A 13,356-nucleotide genomic window follows, 5' to 3' on the forward strand; every position below is an offset into this window, starting at 1 on the left:
CTGCCACCTAGAGGTACAAGACCTGTAGATTATAACAAGTATATTCAAGCGTTCAATACGTTAAAAACACATTTCATATAAGAGACTCATATTATAATGGAGTACCACAGTTTTTATATGTCATATAACATTCGTTATCCAATGAGCTAATTAATGCTTAGGAGGCAGCATTGGGGATTTTATCTCCTTGGTGTGATTTGATGGTACTTTGAATTTATATATAAGATTTAAAAAAAGCTTTGCACTGCTTTAATAAAAAGACAAATACAAGAACAACTTCTCAGGCACAGAAATCCATTGTTAAAAGAGACTATTGATATTGTCATTGTGGAAATTTCATTATGTTCAATTAAACAAATTGCAGATATTAGGCAAAGAGTGGGCGAGGTTTTTCTAATCAAAAAGTGACAGAAAAGGTAGAGGACAAACCTAAAGGCAGAAGTATAGCTGGCTTCAACAGATCCGCTCAACACAACTTTTTTGGGAAGGGATCCTATTTACATTCTGCTAATCACAAGAACTGTCATGCTATAGGAAAATATTATAATCAATGCAAAAAGGTAATTCCCCTAATGTCTGCAACATTACCTCTTGAAGAGTTAACTTGATTACTTAGTGACGAAGATGCTCGTTCCAGCAATTCAAACTCTGAAGATGACGTGTTGTACAAGTACTCAGATATTTCACTGGTTGAAGGAAAAAGTGAATACCTCGACAGAACTGATTGTTCACCATACGTAACTCCTGAATATTCCATAGTCACTGAAGAGATTCACAAGTGCTTGTGGATTCAGGACTTCCATTAACTGTAATCTCAGACTCTTTTTAAGAAGTTGTGAACATTCAAAGATCTGCATGCCCAGGTGTCAAAATAATATTCTATTCAGGAAATTCTATTGATGTGCTGTTTTTTGTATTAGTCAGATTCAGCTGAAAGTCAAGAAATGTAGAGGCAAAATGTGTATTGTATTTAAGAGGAAAGTGATGATTTATCACAAGTTCTGTATCAGTTGGGGCAAAAGTTGAAGGTTTTGCTCAAGCGATCAAGCTAAAAAATAATGCTGTTTCAGTAAAACAATAGTTAAGAAATATTTTCTTAAGAATTAAAAAGGATCTATCTCACATGCTAAAATAAACGTGGGGAGAAGGTTCGACTGATCTGGTGGAATCATCTCATTATGTCTCCCCCACTGCCCTTAGGAGAAAGAAATCTGACAATTTGAGACAGTGTGCCAATCTTAGAATATTAGATAAACAAATTCTGGTAGAACGCCACCAAATAATCCCAAAAATAAGATATATTTGCTGTAATGTGAAAGGTAAGTATTTTACTGTGCTCAACATTTGTGCAGCATGTCATCTGATTTAACTCACAGTTTTTAACCTTTGACTATGTTTTGTTTTACATCAGATGGCGCAGAGTTTTACCTGTGCATGCACTTTGGTCTGGAATCAGCGGGATCCGCGCTCCAGAGTCTTATGGGTAACTTGTTCAGGAAACAGAAGGGGTTGCTGCTTTCCAGGATAACATTTTAGTTTCTGTATTGTATTAAGAAAACCAGAACAGCAAATATCTTGGAAATTCGTAAAGACAGGGGCATGACTTCAAATAGAAACATTTAAGAAGTAGAAGTATCTAGGGCATACCACTTCTGAGAAGGGGATAATATTTTAACAGTCTCTTCTAAGAGACATATGAGAAGAATCAATACCCAATAGCAGGGAACAATTATCTTACTTTCTGTACTTATTTGAGTATCATGCCCAACTTGATTACAGTATTTAGACAATTACTTCGTCATTGCTTGTTCTCATTCAAAAATGTCATATTTGAATGGTCACAGAAAAAGATGCAAGATTTTTGAAAGTTGCGAGATAAGACTGTTAAAGCTCTTTCTCCATTTAATGAAAAGACAGATTGGTACTGTTCATGCTTGTAGTCGGTTTGGGGCAATTTAATTTCAGAAATCTGATGAGCAGGGTCGTGAATGCAATAATGCTGTCTTTGCTTCTAAAGTTTGGACTGAAACAAAGAAAAGATATTTACTTTACCTGTTTTTTTGGGGGGAGCACTTTACTATTAACCCTTGATTTATTGGCTTTCTGGAAATGGTACATATCAGACAACTACCATACATATAAATGTTGTCTGTCTGTACTGCATGAAGCCAGCATGAAGCCAACTTCAACCCAGAACTCACCTCAGGAAATGACAAGTCAAGAGTAGATTGTTTGTCAGATTACCAGTCATTTGTTCTGGACTAGCACGCAAATGCCCGTCTGGAACATTGTAAAGTAGCATTTTTTTTCAGATACTGCGCCTTAAGTGAAGGAGGACTGGTTAAGAGGGGCAAGTGCTGACTAGTGGTTAAAACAAGCCAGGATATTTATTGAAAGGGAGGGCAAAGTTGAGGATGAACTGGTAGTTGAGGGTGACCCGATTGTTAGAGGACACAAATATACAATGTGTGTACAAATATGTACTTCCTGATAGGGTAAGAGTGAAAGCTATCAAGGTGGCCCACAAAAGACATTTAGGACAAACATCTACCAAGAAGTTGGTCAGGTCCTTGTTTTGGCAACCTTACATTGATGATACCATTGCTTTACAGGAATGTGCACTTTGTTCGTGCTCAGATTAGTATCTGAAGTTGGGACACAAATCTTTGAATCATGTACCATGTTCCGACAGACCGTGGAAACTGTTAGGACTCGATTTTTTGGGACCCTTCCATGGTGCGAGAGAAGACGTGAAGCACAATATTCTGCTGACTACTACGTCAAGTGGCACTGCAAAAGTAGTCTTGGAGTCATTTAAGGAGTGGTTTTATAGAGTAGCAACCCCATTATTCATGTTCTCCGAGAATGTGGCACAGTTTACCTCACCCAAAATTAAAATGTTTTTTTGCTAAACAAGCTATTGTGCATGAATGTATGCCACTTAACACACCGCGTTTAAATGGTCTAAAGGATAGAGTGAACTGAATCTTTAGTGAGGATGTACAGTCTGCTGTGGCATCGATGATACAAATGTGTTGCAGGACAAAATTTTGAGTTACTATCTAACCCCACGTTGTTATCTAAATATAATGCATGTAAAGTTCAGAGCAACATGTATGAGAGAACCACTAAAAATTGAAAGTCCATGCAAGAAAAAATGAAATATTGGCACAATACCAAATATTGGATCAAGAACTCTAAGATTAGAGCCAGGGTTTTGATTAACATTAATAATAATATTTATTGGGAAGGGGCTCCTCCAAGTTTTTGAGTGATGAGTTAAACAGGTGGAAATCTTCTACCAAGTCAGATGGTGGGAGATTAAACAGTTTGGCTCACAGGGAAAACTATTTGGATGGGGAGGAAGCTTTTTGGGATGCGTGGGCTAATTGTTCCTTTTGAGAATCAAGTTGTTCTTCCTCTGCATTACCTCTGAATCACGTGGAAAAGAAGGTGGGCAAAGAGGTAAGAAGTGGCTGCATTGTCAAAATAGCTACAAATCTTTGTCTTAACTTAATCTTTTACATTCCTGCCTTGTTTATGTAAAGAATTAGCTTGCTATGCAAAGGAGGGAGATGTGTTAGGTGTGTCTTTCCCTTGTCCAAATGGCTTGTGCTAGGTGTGCCATTATCTCATTTGTGTTTCTGTGTCCATGTCCCACTTGCTTCTTAAGACAGTCTGTCTAATATACAGAGCTGTGGCTCTATAATAAGGCAATCAACTTTTACCTGCATTACCTTTTTCTTATACAACAAGCTAAAGTGCTACCCAATATAATAACATTACCTGCATGGATGGACCTAATTGCATTCTTTTCTGCTTCTAAGAAGGACACCAAAGCCATCATTACACCAATGGTGCTGGAAAGCGACTCCTCAGAGCCATAGCGAGAATACACCGGTTTGCCTGCCTCACTCAGCACAAAGACATGCTTTTGGTGCAGGCGCCAGGCCTCCATGGTCATGTCCTCATCTTCTTTTTCCACTGAAAGAGCAGAGTGTCGACGGGAGTTTTGTGAAGAAAGCCCCAGCTGATTTTCACAGCACTCCCACATCTCCTCCTCCATATCCACAGGTACACCAGTCAGCTGTGTGCTGAGCTCACTGAAGTCCTTGCTGATCTGTCGCATGTTGGTGAAGTTTGTTCTCTTCTGTTCCCCTTCCTCAGACAGGTTCTCCACTACTGAGCCTTCATCATCTGCAGTTAAGTCCTCATAGGATTTTGTGTGAGCGAACATGGTCCCATCCTGTCCAGCACCTATAATGCAATCAGCAAATGGGTAATATCTCAATTAACTAATCGGATACAAAAAAAAAAGAAAGTAAAAAAAAAGTTACAAGTTAGATTGTGAGGCGAGTAAAAAAAGAGAACAAATAAAAAGACAAACAAATAATCAAAGAGAAAACACAAGGAGATTAGAGGAGTCCTGTGATTTAATATGTTAAAGACATAAGAAACAGAACAGGAAGAGAAATGAAAAAGTCTGCCAGGTGAAGAGGACAAAACAGGAAGGAGTCATAAGATTTGCCGCAACAACAAAAAACATAAGGAACAAAACAACAAAGTTGAAAACACAGGTCAAGGAATATTAATAAATAGATGGGAAAATAGAGAGAGACAGAACTACAATGGCAGAGACAAAAAGAGTAAGCGAAAAAAACAGGAAGTGATGGTGCCCTGGTCTGCAAGGTTAAAACGTCATCCACACCCGGACCACATGACTAGGTTCTTTATGATCACATTGTAAACGTTTTTATAAAAACAAAATATCGGCTCCCAATTTGCATGCGTCGCCTCATAGTCATCTTTATCTATACACAATATTTTGTATGTTCTATTTTGTCAACATGTGATCACTTTGAACACTGAGCACTATTCAGACTCACGACTGTCAAATTAAATTTCACTGAGAACTGTGCTTTTTTTTTATGCAGCATGTCATAACATTTGCGTTTGTTTAATAAATCAATTTTTGTCCATTGTTCTAGTACACAATATTTACCAGAGTTCCTGTTATGTATATTGGGATGTTTTTGTGTTCTTTAATGTGTTTTGGGATGCCCATTGATGATGCGTTTGAGGTAGCTATCATTAGGTTCTTAGATGAACTGCGTGAAAGAGGTGGAGTTATGGCAAGGGTGTTAGGCCCTCTTGCAGTGGTTTACGTCTTGAGTTATTTTCCTTGCCTCTGATGGTATGTGTTCAGTCAATGAGATTCCTTCTGTTCCAGGGTTCCAGAAGGATAGGCTTTGATGGAGCACACATTTAGTGGGGAATCGGTGTCTGCCATCAGCCAGTGGGGGTTTCTGAAGACCAGTTCCAAACGTAAGTGTTGTGATCAGATGAGACTGCCAAGCCTGACTTCAAGGAGGATGGCATGAGGAAAGTTCACAAAGAATCTGATCATCATAGTTGGCATTGTTTGCTGTGCAAATGGGATGGAGAGGAATAGGTCACGTTTATCAATGTAGTAGCATTGACAATCTTGTGGAGGTGTACTTACAGGTGGCAGGCACCAATTTAACTAATTCACTGATAAGCTCCATACTGTTCTGCTTGCCTCGGGTTGGTGGAGTGACCAGCTTTGTGGTGTCAGAAGTGGCCAGTACATCAAGAAAGGGCACCTTCAACATCTTTATGGGAAAATCACCATGACGTGTGAAATGACCAAAGAAGAATACGTTAGCTCAACTATTAGAAGCTACTGGTAAGAGATGTGTCATCTTTGTGCTGCATGAGAAATTCAGCTGGGTTATCGATAAATTGAACACAATTCGACAGTTTCTCTGCCAGTCAGAGAAAGGTGGAAAGGAGTGTATTCTGGTGGTGTTCTGCATAAGTTGCTGCTGAGGTAAGCAGAGCCACGGAGTTTGAGAGATGAATGTGGCCCTTTGTCCATGTCGATTTGTCCAGTGTACTAGATGCTCTAACCTTGCAATATCAGGAGATCATGGATATTGGTCAAGGTCGGGGAGAACAAGGTTTCTGTAAAGAATGATGTGTCACGATTATTTGTGGTGTGGTTGGTACTTATATTAACGTGTAAAACAGCTCAGGATGCATTGGAGAGAAACAGTCTTTGAGAGTGTTCAGAGTGCTTGTTGTGGATGGTGATGAACTGGATGTACATAAAGTTACACGGATTTCTGACTTCTGATGTAGAATTGTGTGTGTGGGCTGTGAAGCAGCATGGTGAAGTGGGTAGAATACATCGTAAAGGAGCAAGGTTGCGTTGCAAGTGGACGGAGGAGTAGGAGTCCTCGCATGTGGTCCTTACCTTGCCTGAGCATGCAAAATTGAAACTGTTCTTCTTGTTCTCCGTTAGCCAAAAACACTTTGGTGAGTGATGCTTTCAGAGGGGCGATAAAGAACTTGCATATATGATGTGAAGCTTGGTGTAGGTGTAGATTAGAGATTGGAGCAGCTTTGAATTATGTAATACACCTCCAGCGTTTTTTTTTGTGCTTCTTGCATGAGTAAGAATATATAAGCAATGAAAAGCCCTTGACGCCGATGGCAGAAAGACAATCATGGATCTCTGAGATATTGCACTTATCTAACCTTTCCCACAATCCTCAAAACACATTTAGACAAAAAAATCATGCCATGCGAAACATGGTTGACAGTTCAAAGAGATGGCCAGGATCATAGGCACAAAAGCCTAGAACCTCTGTCTGTCAAAGGACCTGGATATTTCCAGAAGTTAAAATTATAATCTAGAGCTACATTAGTTAAGGCAAAATAACTAAGGGATTCGTTAGGTTTGATTCCACCACATGCAGTAAGGTCTGTCATTTACTGTTAGAAACTGACTCCAAGACCCTGATGTTTACACACATTCAGAACCCTTGTACATACACTCCTAAAAATAAATTATTCTTGTGTTACATATTTGTGTACATAAACTCTCCCAGCTCCTGCCAACAAATGCTTTTTATCAGAGTGTGAGTGAGAGAAATAGGCCGAGGCTATGATTTTCACAAAGGCTCAGAGCAGTACCTTTCACCTCGGTGTGTCTGAACCCATAAACAGAGCCAGAGGAAGCAACCCGGGCCGTGAGAATCAAGGTGAGTCAGCAGAAAGAGACGGGAGAGAATAACAATGATATGAAAGATTGTGAGGAAAAGGGAAAGACACAAAGTGAGGAGAGACACGAAGACCAAGCAGGGGAAAAACAAGACAAAAACCTAAAGTAGAAAGAAGCAGAGAAAGACAAAAAAAGAAAGAAAACATAAGAGAGGCAAGCGGGATGGGAACAGGGAAGGGACTAGAAAAAGGGATCAGCGAGAAAGGAATAGTGAACGTAAGAGAGCGAGACAGCGAGTGAAAAGAACAGAAGAAAAAGTGTTCGATCTATGAACATACACCAGACTCAATATTATGTAGGGCAAAATGTGCCATGCTTTGGCCCCCTATGCGAAATCAAGACTAGGCTCCCAGTTCAGTGCATTTGATAAGGAACTACTGCAAAGTAAGTCTGACTTGAAATGAGGAAGTCCGGCATTTCTTTTTTATTTTTTTTATTTGTTAGATTTGTTGTTTTTTGATCAACACAGGTGCCGCAATGAAGTTTACTTAAAAACTTCACATCTGTTAAAAGGAACAAAAATGTGACATTAACATTTTCTATCCACTTTCAAACTATAATCCTAAAGTGAAACTTACTAATTATTCCACAAATGCAACTTTCCTATTCTTTGGCAGGCCAATGACAACTTGTGGTATTCTCAATTTGTATTTGCTATGTTCGTGATTATTGTTGTTAGGTGTTATATATGTTAACCTGCCAGGATTCTTACTTAACCTTGGAATTAGTTTAATGGACATTCTGTGTTAGAATGTATCACATTGTTTATGTATGAGCTTTTGGGAGGCTGAGCTGGCTCACCTGGGGTGGTTCTGTACAGTGGAGTTAGAAATAAACTTGGAGTTCTGTGCTACGATTTCCCTTTTTGCTTGTGACTAATACAGTGTTTGGATGGCGGCAAGTTAGTAAGCCACCCTTTTCTTGCAAACCCACCCATAGAGCATATTCTTTAGTATCTGAACAGTCACCTTATATATTGACAGGTTCTATCTTATTGGTGGGCAGCTTAAAGTGGATGGTTTTCTCATTTTTGTGTAATTTTCTCGAAGTGTTTTCTTCTTTTGCTAGCAACAAAATGGTGAAATGCAGCCGTGTTTTAACACCTACAACAACACAGCCAGAAAACAATGAATGCTGCACCCTAAGCCTCACATTAATGTCACTCTTGTTGCGTCAGAGACAACTGACATTTGTGTCAGCGGGTGTATCACCCAAAAATCCGAATATCCACAGTGGAATCCATTAGTGTTTCAGCACACTTAGCAATCCAGCAGTGTACCTCGTTTTTTCCAACGCAAGCCTAGACGCCCATCTCCACACCATAGGGCCCTGGAAAGAGAATTAAATATACAGTTCAACTGTGACACACACTCCTCTGCACAGTTGGCTCAACTTGGGTTTGACATACACATTACTTGACATTTATTCACCAATTTCTTTTCTCGAGCTTACAGTCTCGGTAAAGGTCCAGCAGCTAGGTGGTGACACTCACCACCATTGGCAAGTCACACCAATTAACCTGTGAGACCTGTTTGGGAGCAAAAGGTGCATCCAGATTCAGACCTGAAACGAAGAGGTTTCAGTGGTTACATTCCTTGGGGTTTGAAGGAAGAGCTATTGTTAAACATCTACCAGCTATTGCTTTAGGTGATGGCGAGGTTCAAGATGAATACTCAGAGGTACTCGTGGAAAGACGTTTTGCTATTGAAACCAGTCTGGTGGTGCTGAGGCACAAGTATATGAAATGTGTTCAGAATCAAGGTGAAGACATTGATTCTTATGTCACTGCATCACACACCGACGTGTAGCAATGTGAATCTGAGAATCTGAGAACAGTCACTGTTTGGACATTCGTATTTAACAAAGGCTTCTATTAATGGGAAATCCCTCCTCGGAAGGAACAACAAACATGGCTAAATGAAACTTCTGCCGTGTCAGTCAGAGAGCAGAGTAATTACATGTCTGAGATAGTGGGAAATTCTTCAAATAAAAAATATATGGTTTAGATGTGGTTTTCAAAGTAACCTGAAAGGAAGAAAGTAATGCCCGGCTGTAAATGTGACATGCAAACTATGTAATAAGATGGATCACTTTGCTAGACTACCTCAGAGTGCAAAGCACACCAGCAACAAAGAGGCTATTGTAGCACAGGAACAAGAGAACGAGGACGAGGACGATATGCAGGGCTTTAAGTGAACCGGGGGTCCTGCCGGCGCAGCATCGGCAGTTTTTAAAAGGGGACTTCGAAACCAGCCCCTATCGGCTGTTTTCATGTCAGTGGCTCAGTGGTCCAGTTTTTGCTCGAAGTACAACTGGAGTGAGAATGAGCACGAGTATGAAAAAAGATGTGCGCATGCTCACTTCTCGCTCTCTTCTCACTCCTGGAGAAGTTGCAGCATGGCGTCACACCAGGTGCGCCTTGTCGCAGGAAGGGAAATCCTTTAAAAAGAGACATTTTCTCTCTGGGTTTCCCTTCTCTTTCTGCAACGCCGGAACCACAACGCCTTCTATTATGTCAATTTTATCTGTCCTCACCCATTTGGGACAGATTCTAGGAACCATCACCGTCCGGCCCAGCCAGCACAAGCCATGCTCCTGAAGTCAGAGCTCACAGGGTACCAGTGGCAGGCAGACACTAGTGCGATCCTGCTCTGCCCATTCACAGCCTGCGTCGAGCATGCAGACTGCAGGGGAATCCGGCCGCAAGGTAAGCGTTCCTCCCTCCCTTTTCAAAGGGGATTGCTGAGGAACCAGCCTGTGTGATCCTGCCCCAGTCCCAACAGCATCAGCAAGTATGAACTCTGACGAGCCTCTGAAATCCACTCGAGCAAGGACTTGGATGCTGTTTACCGAAGATGGGTGACCTGTAGGGATATTTGTTTTCTTCTTGATAACTCCAGTGCAACACAACTACCACCAACGCCACCAGAAGTAATTACATTTTATAATTTAGCCACTGATTAGATGTCTTTCTCATTACTTCTTACAGCGAAAACCTGCCTTCTGCTTGACCCTGCTCTCCTGCGACTGCATTCAAAACAAGAAGAAAGTGTGCTTGTGTATTGTAACTGATGCTCATGTAAAGCGCTCCAATACTTGTTGATCGAGTTTGCCTCATAAAACTGCAAAAGAAAAGCTGAGCTCTGGCTGCCCAGCATGGCCTGTTTCATCATCTTCCGGAGGCAGGATATGAGGAAGCAAGGATGCGGTGTTGCAGCACCTGCCGCACGGAAATCAGTGAGGGTTGGCAGTGTGATACGTCTATAATTAAAATGCTTAACTGTAATTAGAAGGTTATTATGTCATATAGAATGTGATGAGGTAAGAGGGAAGGCTGCTGGCTGTTGGAATGTTATCACTTGAAAAATAAATTGGTTGCCCGCTAGAAAGGAGTTGTTTTGGCCTTACTGGATGAAAACTTAATAAAGAAGATTAAACAACTCTCTACGTGAGTTTTATCCAACACAGGGATAGCAGCTACCCTAATACTACTCTGGGGTCTTGAAGGCAGCAGTAAGAAAAGCAAAGCATACAGGGGTCTAAAGAATTGTTTACTTTATGCACTTTATTCATTTCATTTTTTGCGGTTATGTAGTGCAGACTTGGCCCAAAGGCATTCACTAATAGGAAAGACAGGTCAGGCCACACATTTCTACTTTGCTGAGTGAGACTTAATGAATTTCTTAAGCACACAATGCAGGTTCTCATGATTTAGGCCACACCACTAATTGGGTTGGCCACACCCCTTCAGCAGGTTTTCATCCCACTTAAAGCCCTGACTATGTGGTATGTTTACAGGAAACAGTACACAATTGGTACTGGTTATCTCAAATGGAAATGTGTTGAGGTGATCCTGTAGACTGGGTTGATCCTTATGTAGATGCTCAGGTGGGGGAGAAGATTCTTCACCGGACCATAGATTCTGGAGCGACAATTATTATGACTACCAAGGAGCTATTTGAAGGTACATGATTAATAGAGAATTATGCCTCCAACAGAGCAATCATGTCATATCAGGGTAAAAAAAATGAGCTTGTGGGATAGTTTAAGGATTTTCTACGAATAAAAGGCAGGAAAATACAAAGGAAAGTATATGTAGCTTTAAAGAATTAAACATTTTGGGTTGGTTCCACCAGGGTCTTTTTGATATGGTACTGAGGCTTGGAGCCAAAGCAACGGTGTCTGTCATAAGACGTGGCACTTTTTGGAAGGAACTGTTGGGAAGATCACCGTCTTTTCAGGTGAACTGGATAAAATCAAAGGATTTAGAGACAGATTAGGGTTAAATCTGGGGCATTTCCAATCAAACATCAGATTTATTTTGGACCTTTTAGTATCAACGGAGATTTTGGAAAAAAGTGGAATAGTCTTTGAAAAAGCAATATTATTGAACTGAGATCTCCTTTTGCCGCTCTCCTATAGTTGTAGCTCTCATACAGTGGTGAGCTACGGGTGTGGGCTGACCTGGTTATCGTGAATAAAGAGATTTGTGTAGGTGCATATTGTCTGCCTAACAAACGGTAAGCTGCTGAGTGTGAAAGGTGATGCAGAATGGCTTACCAAGATAGATCTGGCTGCAGCATACCACCAAATGGCACTGGACCTAGAATCAAGACATTTCACAGCATTCATTTCTCCAATTGGTTCTTTTCAGTACTGCCAAGTGCATTTGACCAAGAATTGGCAGCCTATTTTTCAGTGGTTTATGCCACCAATTACTCAAGGATGTGAAACTATATTTTAGGATGGTGTGCTGATCTATACTTCAAACCGTGTGGCGCATGACTGTAAATTGTGCAAAGTTCTTGATATTGTCTAAAATATGGCAAAGTAAATAAGAAAGAAAAATATGAATTTCTTACACAATTTGAATACTTGGGACTTGCAGTGTCCAAAGCAGGTGTCAAGCCACTGCCTTGTCTTATTAAATCAGTTAAGGAGGCCCCACACTCAAAGCCAAACAGTGTCTGAAGGCTCTTGGAATTCTATTAATGTATTCCTAACTATGATACATACATGCGTGTCCACGCAAAATGGCTGACAGGATGCATCCTTGAGCGGCTCCCTGCAGGCCCCATCTGATCCTACATTATCCTGCCTTCCATGACGACCTGGCTGCACAAGATTTGTCCTTCCACCATGTAAAGATCCAATGGCTGCCCAAGAGCCCGAGTTTCATCTGCTCTGTGAGGCTCCCGCAGAGAAAAAGTGCCTGCGAAGTGTCAGGCTTAGCTGTGAGGCCTGGTGTTGGGCTTGAATTTAGCTCTCGTCTGGAGACGAGAGGTCGAGGGTACGTGCACCTGATTGCTGCAGCCAGTCAGGTGCAGCCACATCCCAAACCTCCTTCGCCTCGAAGATCTTTCACTGCAGATCAACTATCTGGGCTGCCGCCGGAGGAAGTGGGGAGGCCAGCGAAGTGAGTGCTCCGGTGCTTGGGGACAATCTCTGTGCTGAGGTGCGCCTCATGTCCTGGGATGTCCCTTCCCTAGATTCCCATCCAGATGGTGCTATTGCAACTGACACTCAAAGACTGTGAATTGAATGATTGGGTAGATTGCTCCCGGCCGGCCTCTGGGGTGGTGAGCATCCCAGGGCTTTCCCCCACCTCCTATCCCTTCCTCACAACCGATCGCTGGAAACTGTAAGGGGCCCTGGTGTAGGGGTGCTGGATATCTGGGGGCCCCCTGGCAGAGAGAGCAGGCCCTGGAGGACTCAATGGGGCTCTGATGGTGACGCTGCCCATGTAGTGCGCTAGCGGACCCTGAACAGAATTCAAGATTGACCACTTGGATGAGACATAGCCCTACAACCAGGACTTGAAGAGTGTCCCAGCCCCTTGACTCTGTGTGGTACGATCTCCCCCACATTATCCCCTTCACACAGATCTTCAAGCCCTTGAGCCCCTCATGACCGGGGACCTGGCCCTCTGGTGGGGGTGACCTACTGAGAAGGGACCTGGACATTGGCATACATCGAACAGCAAAAAAGTGGTACTCTGGATCAGAGGAGCTTGGCCCGGGCGGTGTGATGACACCTGGTGAAATAAATGCACACTCTACTGTGGTATAGGGAGTTGCTCATTAGGGAAGGGGAAGCCTCATGGCCCCGCACAGGGAAACGCCATTGAGCAATATGCCACGCTAACGCCTGCCAATTAAAGACAAACGCGACGGGAGGCACTTGAGGTGACACAATGCTGGCATCTTTCCAGGTGAGACCAACCCGAGCAGAAATCCTAGCGGTCATCCAGGGCTTCCACGTGGCATTGG

The 13,356-nt window shown here is 42.0% G+C and overlaps 1 protein-coding gene across 4 annotated transcripts in view; it reads right to left on the reverse strand.

Moving 5' to 3' along the window:
* Positions 1 to 13,356, reverse strand: part of MON1A (MON1 homolog A, secretory trafficking associated) — a 129,252-nt gene that overhangs the window by 41,172 nt on the left and 74,724 nt on the right. For all 4 annotated transcript variants that reach the window (XM_069206832.1, XM_069206835.1, XM_069206833.1 and 1 more), the window contains one exon: positions 3,787 to 4,257. In XM_069206832.1, the coding sequence (XP_069062933.1) occupies positions 3,787 to 4,257 (471 nt within the window). The remainder of the gene's footprint in view (positions 1 to 3,786; positions 4,258 to 13,356) is intronic.

This window comes from Pleurodeles waltl, chromosome 9 (genome assembly GCF_031143425.1).
Source record: "Pleurodeles waltl isolate 20211129_DDA chromosome 9, aPleWal1.hap1.20221129, whole genome shotgun sequence".
NCBI lineage: Eukaryota > Metazoa > Chordata > Amphibia > Caudata > Salamandridae > Pleurodeles > Pleurodeles waltl.